Genomic DNA, 12950 nt, shown 5'->3' with positions numbered 1-12950 from the left:
ACTAAATAACTAATCGGCAGTCAGAAGCCTGCTCACCCCACACCCTCAGCCTTATTTTGATTCAGAGCAGCTTAATCCACAGATTTCACCCTCAGGCTTTTATAAGTACATCTGAGTTATTCAATCAAAAGCAGTTACCCAAAGAATCGACAATCAACATTCTTGCAAATGGAACAGACGAGGCACCACAATAAAAATAGTTCTGCTTTGTCCTTGAGAACATCACGTCTTAATCAGCGTTTAGGAATATTCTGAACGAATCACAGGACAACTGTCACACTTTTTTTTTATATTTTCCCTTCTAAGCACCGTTATACAGTGTGCCTCACATGTCCTTCGTTCGTTTGCAAGTTAGATGACAAATACTCAGTTTCTAGAAATTTTTTCCATGAGGAAAAAAAGGGACCTCGATTCAGAAAAAGAAAAAAAAAAACCTCCACATCAATGCTTGCACAAGACATTCCAAATGAAAAACAGAAATTGCCAAAATGGTAAAACGTTACCTGCAATAATATAAAAGGAGACACAGCAAAACCAAAAGTATGAAAGCCATTCCTCCTAAAATGGCCAAAAGAAACACCGTGTGATACGTGGTAATGTCCTGTGTGACAACGGGACCTAGAAGGTCAGAAAAGGGCATTTTAGATTTGTGCAAACCTTTAAACATAAGAGGGAGAGGGAACACAAACGTCATGTTTTTATTACTCTTACTGGCTGGGGCCTGGAGCAGGGCAGATGCAAACACCCTTAGATGATATCATGATGTCATCAATGAGGAGGGATGACCAGCACCGTTACTGAAGCAGCTGTGGCCAGCAGCACTCCAAATACGCAAATACTACATGCAGTGCGTCCACGGGCCCCTCCTTAGCAGAGAGAGCCACACTAGTTCAGCATTCTAAACACATGGTTTTTAATAAAAGCAAATGGATGCATGATAATATAATGAGTGGGACTCTTACGCTCAGAGTGATGGCCTGAATATCAGGAGATTTTATACTGCAGGAGAAAAAAAAATCACAAGATTTTATTTTCACTTTCACTGGGCAGTCATTATGACTGTGTGAGGAGCCCTTTGCCTAAATCAATCAGTTGAGACGTACGAAAGAAACGTACTATGACTTAAAAACATCCATAGCTTACTACGGGTGTCAAGTGTTTCTAAAATGCCTTCCATTCTTTAAAAATTAAATGTTCTTCTATAATAACTTTTCCAAATGATTAACCTTACATGACCACAGACCTCTCCAGAACTTACAAAGCAGGTTATCAGAGATAAACAGACTTTTCCATTTACATTGTAAAGAATCTCAAGAGTACTTTAACTTAGACTCTTTATGTTCGATATCTGTAAGAATGTATCTTAATGTCACCGACAACAGGTCGTAAACAACAACAAGAAGCTCCCCAAATTACGATTACTTGGGCCCTTCCTGGTGTCTAGGTAGCCTAGCAGTGTACCAAAGGTGGGAAGGAAGGAATGTGGTTTTATATTGTTTCACCCAATTACTGATTTTTGATATTCTAAAGGATAGATTTCTTCAACAATTTTTTGAAGGAGACAAATCTCTTAAGAGCTTGGTAAATCCAACGAGGTTTACTAGTTTTTGAAAAGAGTGACATTACTTAAGTTTAAAAGACAACACCGTTCTCAAATATAATTCACTTCAATGGGGTGGAGTTAATATTTACAAAAGTTGGAAAAATGTCTGATAACTACACCCTGTATCCTGCCTTAGTCATCCATAGAAACAAATTTTTACACAAAGACAACCTCTGTGGGCGCAGGTAGTGCCTTGGCAGGGGCCACCAAGACACAGGTGCACATAAAAATCATTTCCAAATAACTGAAGCTTGTTCCTTTAAGTACTTAAAATGTTATTTTAACTTCTGCCAATGGAAACCTTTATAAAATTCACAGGCATACTTCATTTCCTTCTTAACCAGAGAATTAAAAAGGAAAACCCTAATTATTTTCTTATTGGTTTTGGGCCCATGAAGACATAGCATCACTGTAATTTGTTTTAACAATAACGACGGCTGTGAGGTTACCAACACATGCGTTTCCACATTAAATGCCATCAAAGGCTGTGCGATGTATGCTTTTTATAGCTGTTTTCCTCTTCCTTCACTGCTAGGAAGCTTCCGTGGACCTACATCCAGCAGTTCTTTCTCCCCTCTTCACAAAAGTATCTATTAATCTGTCACATGACGGGAAAACTGATACCCAAAGTTGTCTGAAATAGGTCTAAAATGAAAGTTAACTTTAATGCATGGGATTTGTGGCCTCTGCTCTGGTACGTAAGGAATTTCTTTCCTTTCCTTCCTTACTCTTCAACATCTCCTAGATATCCCAGGCTTGGAGACTGGTTCATGCCTATATTGCAACAAGAGCAATATCACAAAGGGAAATATATACTCTGCAAACACAGCCATGAAGTGTGTATATTTTCTGAGTATGGGAATATAAAGTAAACAGTGACAGATTTTTCAGCACCCATCTAGGAATGGCCTCCAACAAATAAGTTACTTTGGGAGTCTCAGTGTTCATTCCACTGATAACTCCATTGCTAAAATATTTTGGACTCCCATTTTGGAACTGCCTTCATGGTTAATCTACAAGAGACACTCTTCAATCATAGCACACTTTGACGGAGGCTCCGTCACCTATTTTACTCACCAGACTGGGATGTGCATGACTTTCAGATGTACCTATGAAAAATCGAAGGGAGCCCCTGAACATCAAGATCTGCCATCAGTGAAGCGTTTCTCTAATGAAGGCAGTCCAAGTGACACAGATTCAAGAGGTGCTTTGGGCAGTGGAAGCTGTCACTGGCAATAATTATCCTAAGGTGACTATTTTGAAAAACAAGTCCGGACTACTCACTAGGATAAATTGGGCCACATAGGTTAAAAAAATAAACGTTTAGTCAAGCTTTAAAAAATACAAGTTCATTCACATTTCCTAAAGGGAGATGAATATTCTAGACACAAAGCCACTGGTTGGCTTTGAAGCCTTTAGGAAATGCCACATTGAGCTTTCTGCCCCAAGAAGTCATCCGTGATGTGATGACTTTCTGTGAGTCTCCCTGTGGAATGCCTTTCCCTACATGTTCTCTCACACCAGGCCACAGCTGTTTCAGGAATGAGGGAGGAGGTCTGAGCTGCCTCTGTGGGCTTTAGATTAAGAATTTCTTATGGCAGCTGTCTAAGAAAAACAGAGACATGAGACAAGATGATTTTCTATGCATTATTCTTATCTTAGATGGGAGAGTTCCAACCAGAACTCCCCCACCCCCACGAAATACCTTAGCTTCATCAATTGATTTTTCAGACTCTCAACCATTTTTGAATAAAATGTGATGTCCCTGCTGAAGTTACTTTCAAAAGTGCACTCAACCCGACCTCTCAAAGACATCGTTCCCCATGACTGCGGGTGCTGGCTTCACATTACCTGGGTTGGGAGGAGACATGGCCGCCACCCAGTACCCCAACTGAGGGGCAATGTACGTCCACGTCAGCTGGCTGCCCTCCTGGTGCACGAGGCCGAGGCCACTCTTCAGCCACGTTCCTGTAGGTGCAGAAAAAAACTTCAGCTCTAGGCATGCTAACCTCCTGTTTAAGACTTAGGCATACCGTCCAAGTCATCTAAAGTTTACAGCCATTATGGCGAAAATGGTCATCTAGGGGCTGCATACAGCTTTCCGTGGAGACTTCTTTCAACTCGCTTCACTTTAGTTTTTCTTTGCCTTCCTTATTAAATTCCCTCCAACCCTTTACCAAACATCCCTGCTTCCAAACAGACGATTTTAGCAGAAGCCTTTGGAGTTTAGGAGAATAAAGGTAGCATGACAGGGGCTGGTGGAAGTGGGAAGTGGGGGAGACCAGCGCTGTTTACACTCTATATCCTCAAACAAGTGGGTGCATTTCCTATCTGAAGCCACAGATTGGCTACACCAGAATTACCCAGGGAAGTTTGTTTGTTTTTTTAAACATATAGATTCCTTGTTCCCATCTTTGCAAATACTGACCCAGAAAGCCTGACGTAGGTGAGTATTTTTAAAAACTTACAGTGGGTCCTGATGCTGGGAAACACCGAATAAGTCCAGGTCTGTGTTCTGTCTTTCAGTTATCACTTTGACTGGTATTTAACATTAATGAGCACCTATTATGTACTGGCTAGTCATAGCAGATGTGTTTTATATACAGTCATCTCTCAGTTATCCACAGGGGATTGGTTCTAGGACCCCCACAGATACCAAAATCCACGGATCCTCAAGTCCCTTATATAAAATGTCATATGCTCTAGCTGGTTTGGCTCAGTGATTAGAGCGTCAGCCTCAGGACTAAAGAGTCCTGGGTTTAATTCCAGCCAAGGCCACGTACCTCGGCTGCAGGCTCGATCCCTGGCCCCTGTCGGGGCACGTGTGGGAGGCAACCAACTGATGTGTTTCTCTCACATTGACCTTTCTCTCTCCCTCCCTCCATTCTCTCTGAAAAAGCAATGGAAAAATAGCTTCAGGTGAAGCTAAAAAAATATATATCATAGAACAATGCATATGGCTGGCCCTCCGCATCTGCAGACTCTCAACCATGAAATGAAAATACTATATAGTACTGTTTTTGATCTGTGGTTGGTTGAATCTGCAGATATAAAATCCACGGATATGAAGGGCTGACAGTACATTATCGGCAATCCTCACAACAACCCTACAAAGTTGGACTTATTTTCCCTTTTTGGATGAAGACACTAAAGACAGGTGAACTATGTAAGTCTTCGAGGACTCCTAGTGGTCAGGAGCAGAGCAGGGGCACCTAGGTCTGTCTGTCCATCTAAAGCCAGTGCTCTTTCTACCTCACTCCCATGCTGCATCTGCCGTGAGCCTCTCCAGAGTTTAATGACTTTTCCACTTTGTAGGGCTTCTAACAGCAGACTCGTTGCTCAAAGTCGCTTGGTTGTCACCTGTCTCACCTGTAGAGAACCTTACTCTGAGGACCGTGATGGAGGCTGGGAGCAGAGACAAGGGAGTGTGTTGGACAGGCCCCCACAGCATGAGAACACTCAGCCCACCCACCAGCAAAGCCCTCATCACTTACAGAGGGTTCCTGCGTTGCCTCAGCGCCCACAGCGCTCCTGCTCAGCTCAGCTCACGCCTGCAATCACCCACCACCTTGAGAGCTAAATGCACCACACCAGCCATGCACCAAATACTCTACCCTCCGGGCTCCAAATCCTTGCCTTGTCTGTGTACTCGTATCACTGAGGTGGCAATTGTGGATGTTTTCTTCCCCTTGAAGAAAGAAACAATAGTGGGGGCTGCTTCTAGGGCTTATCAGTTGCTATAGCAACGTTCAGATGCAGTGGGTGGAAAGGTGCCTTGGTAATGCCTCCCAGCTAGCACACCTCCTCTGCTGACTGCAGCTGAACAAAAGACAGAGAAGCCAGGCGTCGGCACCAGCAAGCGCCTGCACTGTCTGACCGACCCAAGCAACAGGCTGAACAGTGGCTCCAGAAGCTTTCAATTCAAGTTAGACAAAAATACAAGCTGGAAGGTTTCTAAAATGAGTATGAGAACAAGGATGCCTAATTCCAATTCTTTTGCTAAACAACATCGACCGAGAGATGATTAAGCCACTCAGAGCATCACTTACTTCTCCAGGGTGTTGGACACAGGAAGCAAAAGGGTTTCTACGTTTGGTACCAACGTTCCTCTGAAGGTTGAGAACAGATTGCTTGCGACTGCTTCCAGTTTTCCCTGCCCTCCAGAACCCCATACTGTTTAGCTCATGACTTACACACCACACCCCACTCCCACATGCTTTCCCACAATAGCAACCCTGCCAGGATCTCCGTATCAGCCAGGAAGTGGCTGCACATTCTTTGGTTTACAGTTTTCCCCAGATTAGAGTCTTGAGTCACTGCCTTTCGAATGGAGCGGATGCTGGGCTAGGCTAAAGGGGACCCAGAGTGAAAGAGCTGGAAGCTCAGAGTCCTAATTCCTGTTCATTCAAAAGCAAACCACCTAACTGGGTTGCTAAATTGCCTCTGCCTTCTACAACCTAACAGAGAAATTGGAAACACTTAAGAATACCTCCTAGTTAGACTGGGGGCAAACTCAGTGGGTGGACATGCACACTCCACCCAGCTAAAAGGTCCCCACATCCAGCCTGGAGGGGCCTCTGTCCAGAGGTGGTGGTGGTGTGATGCTGGTGGGAATCAGAAAGGCCAGTGACTCAAGGACACACAGCTGCTCTGGGAGCACAGAGAGGACAATGCCACCTGGGGTGGGCAGAGAAGGCTTCCAGCTGAGCTGAGCTTTGATGAACAGGCAGGATTGTCAGTTGAGGAGACAGAGAGGGGATGGAGCAGGGAGAAAGAGAAGGGAACTGCATGCTAGAGGGCTTGCAAGATGGGGGTGGTGGAGGTTGGGGTGGGTGGGGGGGAGGGAGCTGTTGGGTGAGGGCTGGAAAGGAGGTTTGTGTTTGCCTGCCAATGGCTGGGCAGAGCTTCCAATGCCATCAGCAATGGGAGGCCACTGGGACCTGTAAGTGGAGGCATAGCTGGTCAGAGCTTTTCTCACCACCTGCCCCTCTGCCACACCTCCAACCCCTTAGTCCTTCCCAGTCTGTCCTCATCATGCACTTTGACCCATGTCAGTGACTTGGATGACAACCATTGCTTGAACCGCACAGTATCTCTCTTCCAACAAATCTACCCATCTTTCAAGAGTCAAGTCACACCATGCATTTTCCTGAGTTCCTCTAGCACTCAAGAATCTTCCATGTCTAGGCACTCCTAGGGCATGTGTCCCTGCACCACTGATTTTCCTGAAACATCTGTCACCTATCGCCCATGCTACTAGAGTGGGCCAGGTCTTACATTCCTCTGTCTTCTCCTCAGCACACAGACATACCCTTGATGTGAGAGCTCTGTAGTATCTAACAGTGAGTGAAAGCCAGCCCTGCAATCTCAAAGTAACACCAGATGACCTTCTGTGAAAAGCTAGGGGTGGCCAGCGGAAAGATCTCCTGACAAAATTGAGGTTCAGATCGCGACTCTGCCCTTTCCCACTGAAGGGAATAGAGGCAGCTGAGAAAGAGGCACTGCTCTGGGCCTAAGTTTTCCATAAAATGTGCCCATATTCAGGAAACAGAGGGTGACACTGTCTTGGGATTCAACGATCATGCTTTATGGGCAAAAGCCATTTCCAAGCATTCTGTTTTGCAGGAGGAAATAAGCTACATGGAACGGGAGAGTGAACGAATTGCTTACTAGAAACATGCTCCTCCTGACTGAAATCCTGGCGCTGCAGGAAGAGGCCACTTTCCTCACATTATAGAGCAGCTTCCTGTACTCAGGCTGGGGACTCCTGCCGAACCTTCCCTGCTGATACCCACAGCCAGGCACAGACCTGCATAGTCTCTTCGGTTTGATGACGTTGTGTGTCCGCTGGACCTTTGGCCTGGGTGCTAAGCAGGGACCCCCGTGGGGGCCCCAGGCACAGCTCCAACAGAGGAAGAGAGAGACAAAGGACAGCTCCAACTGTGAGGCCTCTGCCTGTTCTCCTTGTCTGCCCCCTGCCTGCTGGATGGGGCAGCCACTGGGTGCTCCGAGGTCAGAACAATGCCCAAAGGTCTGTCCTGATTAAGCCTGACTCCTCTGTGGTCCAGACACAGAGCAGCCCATGACGTCATAACAGCAGCCCAGTGGCCGCTTCCTCCATTCACTTCACTCCTATGCTTCTCTTTCTCCCTGCTCTGAACCAGTACTTCCCAAACTCTTCCCATTGCTTCCTTCCAAGGGCTTGATATTGATTCACTCAAAGTCCTCTTCATAGGTGGCAGTCCAAGCAGCCACTGGGAACATGCTGAGTGCCCAGGCAGGTCACCTGATGAAGGTGTGCCGGCAGGACCCCGTGCTTCCTCGTGCCCTGCCCTACTGGCCTGGCCAGGCTGCCACCATCTTCATGCACAGCTGCTCCGGCACAGAGTGGGGGGGACCAACTGTTAAGTGGGTCAGTTGGGAGTAGGCTGGTGGCCACCAGCGCCTCTCTGCTCTGTCCAAGGTCTGTGGCATGTCTATTACTGGGACTGAATGTGTATAAAGGTTATATAGCAATCCCTCTGGCATCATCAAGGAATGAAATTCTGCATTACTGAAATTTCTAGGACGGTGGTTTTCAAATAGTTTTAAAAAGCATTTGAGCAAGGCTCAGAAGATGAGCATCAACCTATAATCCAGGAGATGGAGGTTTGATTCCCTATCAGGACTGATCAGGGCACATGTCCGGGTTTCGAGCTGGATCCCCAGCAGGGGGCGTGTAGGAGGCAGCCAATCAATGACTCATTGTCGACGTTTCTCTCTCTCTCTCCCTCTCCCTTCCTCTCTGAAATCAATAAAAAACATATATTTTTTAAAAAGCATCTGAACTCTTTAATGCTTTCTTTTTAATGTAACCTTAAGCAGAAATTAATATATAAGACAGATAATAGCTAAGCTTCTCTGCATGAAGGTGAAGGGAAACCTCCTCTCCCAATGGCAACCTCCAAGACATCTCATGGTTTGAGTGCTGTTCTTCTGTACAACTTGGGTTTAATTTGCCAAAATTTGAAAAGGCAGTTTTATATAATTCTAGAAAGTATCATGTATTCTTGCCTTATAAAATAGAATATAATTTTGATTTTTCATGATAACTCAGGGTCATGATTATGATGAACTACAATACTAGGCTCTAAAATATTGCTGTCCTCAGATTCCTACCGAGGAACAGAATTGTTTGCTTGTACACTAAATACCCCCACCTGCTCCCATGTTTGTTTCCCATCCCTTCCTCCCTCTTCCTCCCTCTTTCCTCTCTCCCTCTGCGCTGTCATCAGTGTGTCTATTATAGGCTCTGCTCCTTCACCACCACCAACCCCCAAGTCCCACCCAGGGCCATCGGCTATTGCGAACTAGATAACCCACCTCATTAAAATTGTCTCTAGAAGAATGTCCACAGGCAGTGTGGGGGACTGGGGAACAAAACCAGATATCGGGAAGTGGTATTCTGAATCCAAGTTTGGGTGTGTGTTTTTCTTTAACACTATATCCACAGATCAGCTTTTGTATGAATTGTCCTCTAGAGTTAAACCTTACAGAACGGAAAAGATTTAGAGATGTTTTCAAGAATAAATACTTGGTGGTAAAAATTGTCCTCTTTTGAAAATGAGTTAGGTATGTACTCAGCTGGCAAGGTTCATTGTGTATAAAGCACCATGAGTTCTTAACTTGGAAGCTACAGTGAACTACAATGATTACTGCACACAAAAATTGACAGGCAGAAAAACATACACCTTATGTTGTTCTGTAAGACCAGCAGGGTCTCCCAGCAATCACCAAGGGTGCTGCTGTCTTGCTTCATCCCCAAGCAGTAATGAAATCAGCTTTTATTTGCAAAATATAAAGAAAAGTGAGTTCAAAATGTCCATCAAAAGGGAAAAGACCTCTAAAATATGAAAAAGGGCCCAAAACACCTACAGGGCCTATAGGGCTCAGATTTACATGGCTTTTCCTGCCTGGAAGCCCACTAACATGACGCCAGGCTACCTCCTTTCAACACTTGGTAACAAGCAGAGAAACCTGATAAGACAAAAACAATTGACTTTGAAAAGGAAAAGCCCACACTTGACCAGGTCACGAATTGAAGTTGGCACCTCGCACTACAGCCAACGTACAGGGACACAAGTTACTGCTTACATTGAGATTTGTTACCATGCCGGACCTCAGAACACTGGGAAGGTAAAAAAAATCCTGCATATAAAGGGTTAACTGGCCGCATGCCCGACTTTCCCAACATAAGATAATCCTGCATGTGAATTCCAGCTTTGCCCCTTTCTAGCTGTGTGAACTGTGGACTTGCCAAGGATGACACAGCAGAGGAACTGAAGGTCCTTGGTGATGTTACTGCGGGAGAGCAGTCCTGGCACCTTTGGCTTCACATCTTTTTTGTCATGTAAACAATGCACATCCGTGGTCTAAGCAGCTACAGTTGGGTGTTTTACTTCCTGCAGCTGACGCACTCTAACTGATACACTTTTCTGAAAGGCTGCAGTGAGTCTCCTAGATCTGTAAGCTGGGATACATGGAGAAATCCCATACCCACTCAGAAAACCCATCTCAAAAAAGTCCTATGGACCAAAGGGTAAATAATCACACTGTGAAATATAGCTATTTTTTACCCTTACATCTAAATATCACTGTGAAATATTTGGCAACACTTATGGAGAGAGGTGAGACACATGCATGCATGACACAGGCATGAACCCAGACAGTAGGAACCCGTGGTTGTCTTGCCTCTCAGCTGTTGACTATGGCTGTGGTGACTACTGCTTAGATCCATAGCTAGTGCTCATTATTGTTACTGTTATTGTTGTTGTTGTTAATTATAATCATAGGGCCTCTCTCTGCCTGGATGCCCATTAGCATGACGCCAGGCTACCTCCCAGAATATGCTGAATTCCTTTAGAAACCAGATGACTTACTTTTCCAGCTTTCATCTGTATTACCTTAAGCTATAACCTCTCCCACACTTTTCTATCAGCTGTACATATAGAAGTAGCAAGGTCTAAGTCTATTTTATGCATGCCTTAACGAAACCGGGCCAAGATCGCCCAATAAAATTAGAACATAAGAATCCATCCCATTCATCAGCATAGCAGAAAGAGTGTCAGTTTCTACTTTTATGATATTGTGGAGTAGCCTTCTTTTTTTCCAAATTAAAGTCTATGCCTTTAAGTAGCTATGCTTCCTTCTTTAGAATTATTTTTCCACGACACCTGTGAGGAAGAAACATTCCTTGTTAATTACATAGCAAAGCATTTACCTGGTGGTCAATTATCTAATCATTCTTGTTGAAAGCAATCAAACTGAAGAGCAAAAGTTATGTATAGAGAGCTGGATTCTTATAGCTTTGGGCAAGTACATTTCAGGACTGGTTTACACAAGAATAAAATTAAGGGTGACTTGCTATAACCAATGTCCTTCTGTTCAAAGCATAAAAATCACAGATACCTTGAATTATTAGAAATTAAAACAAGAAAGGATTCTGTATTCAGCTACAACATGATCTCTTGGTATTTTTAGGGTAATTTTTGAAAAATAGATTCTTAAAAATAAATGTAATCTAAGCACCGATTCTCCCCTCTCCTACCCTTTAAGCTTTAGTTGAGTTACACATGACTTACTGAAACCAGTTTTAGGAGGAAGCAGTAATGGGAACCCATAAAGATTCTGGCAGAGTTATAGAAAGTTTGTGCCTTAAATAGGTAGCCAGAAGTAGAATACATAATAGTATTAATAAAATTTAATGAGAGAATTTTGAATTTACACTAGGTATATATAAATTTTCCAGAAAGTAGTTCATCAGACTACAGGCTAATTAGGCCCATACGGAGAGAAATTTTGTTCATTATCCAGTAAATCCAATAACCACCTTGCAATTACATCTCAGAAGGGACTGGGTGGGCAGTCCCGGATTCCAGGAGGCACAGCCACTAATCTCCAGCATTCAAAAACTTGCCCAAAATGAGAGAGAGCAAGAGAGAAATTTACAAACATCTGGACAGATGCAATAAGATGTTCTAAACCTAAAGGCTGGGGTCCAATGTAGAATTCTTAGATTCCTCAGAGTACATGAGTAAGGAGAGTTAATTTGTAACCTACCCCCCTTCTCACGTGTCCAAGCTCACTTCCCTGCCAGCAGCCACTCCTTACCAATGTCTCTGGCTTGGGGGTGTGCACATGACACGTGCATAAGAGCAAGACAAGTCTGCCCTCAGGAGATGGACCTGGGAGAGGGTGTGTAACCCAGTTTAGACCTGTTTGGTGTGGGAATCCTGAGGTTGGGGTATCAGGAGGGTGTTCTAGAAAGGGAAGCTGAGCTTCCAGGTGGCCACATCCCTTTGGCTCAGTGGACAGCTTATGCCGTGGGAAAGGGTGCAGCTAGATAAGGACCAGAGTGAGGGGCTCTGACGTGGGGGGCTTAGGGCAGGCATCCCTCTTACTCTGCCCAAATAGCAGAGCTACTAAGCGGTAAAATTTTATTGCAAAAGACCCCTCTAAAAAGTCTTCCCAGTAATGTATATTTTTTCAAGATTAAATCTTAAGTGTTGATGAAACTTTACCTAAAGGAGATAACAGGCCAGGACTCTTCTTTCATATCAGTGATTTCTAGATCTCCTTAATGTACAAAACTATTTTTAAAAGAAAAAATATTCCCATACAATGTGTTGACCTATTTAAAAAATCATAATATGTTAAATATGTCCTAATATAAAAGAGTTTATAGCTCATACAAAAGTATAAAACCAAAACAAATTTGTAAAAGAAACAGACTGTAAAGTTTCAAAATAAAATTCAAATTAGAAACATCCATTTACTGTAGTGCCCGATGATATGTTACTGAAAGGAACTTGTCGCCTGTGACATAAACCTCAACATAGACGGCCAGAGTGAGGCTTCTTTTGAGCTTGGCATACCTATGATCCAATTTTCCTACCACTTTTCTCTAGATGAACTTACCATGAAATTTTCCTCTTTAAACATACTTTAACTTCCTTTCTTGGTAATGCAGTGGGGTTGTGTCTTTCAAGTATGGCATCTATCACTGTTCAATTCTCATTAGTCCTATTCTATCAAATAGTCTATTCATAAATGCAAGGCAATACAAGTTATCTGATGGTTTTAAATTCTGTATTGGGGGTGGAAGGAGAATTGGAGCAAGGTGGTCAAAAGGAACCTTCAGCTATATTTACCTTCAGCTATAAGGTAAATAAGTACTAAGGATAAATATACAGCATGATGACTCTAGTTAACACTGCTTCATGGTATACTAACATTGTTAAGAGAGCAGGTCCTTAGCCAAAGAGCACATATGCACAACCCAGACACAGATAACAGTGTGGTGATGGCT

The 12950-nt window shown here is 43.8% G+C and overlaps 1 protein-coding gene across 3 annotated transcripts in view; it reads right to left on the bottom strand.

Moving 5' to 3' along the window:
- Nucleotides 1-12950, bottom strand: part of FAM171A1 (family with sequence similarity 171 member A1) — a 125678-nt gene that overhangs the window by 2989 nt on the left and 109739 nt on the right. For 2 of the 3 annotated variants that reach the window (XM_087825066.1, XM_087825067.1), the window contains 2 exons: nt 3455-3571; nt 504-618 (listed from right to left, as the gene is read on the bottom strand). The exons of the other annotated variant lie outside the window; for it this stretch is intronic. In XM_087825066.1, the coding sequence (XP_087681192.1) occupies nt 504-618; nt 3455-3571 (232 nt within the window). The remainder of the gene's footprint in view (nt 1-503; nt 619-3454; nt 3572-12950) is intronic. 3 annotated transcript variants of the gene reach the window in all.

The sequence above is a fragment of the Miniopterus natalensis genome, chromosome 1, assembly GCF_054644295.1.
Source record: "Miniopterus natalensis isolate mMinNat1 chromosome 1, mMinNat1.hap1, whole genome shotgun sequence".
In the NCBI taxonomy this organism is placed as follows: Eukaryota; Metazoa; Chordata; class Mammalia; order Chiroptera; family Miniopteridae; genus Miniopterus; species Miniopterus natalensis.
Note: the sequence above shows the minus strand (reverse complement) of the source record. Positions and strands in the feature narration are given on the sequence as shown.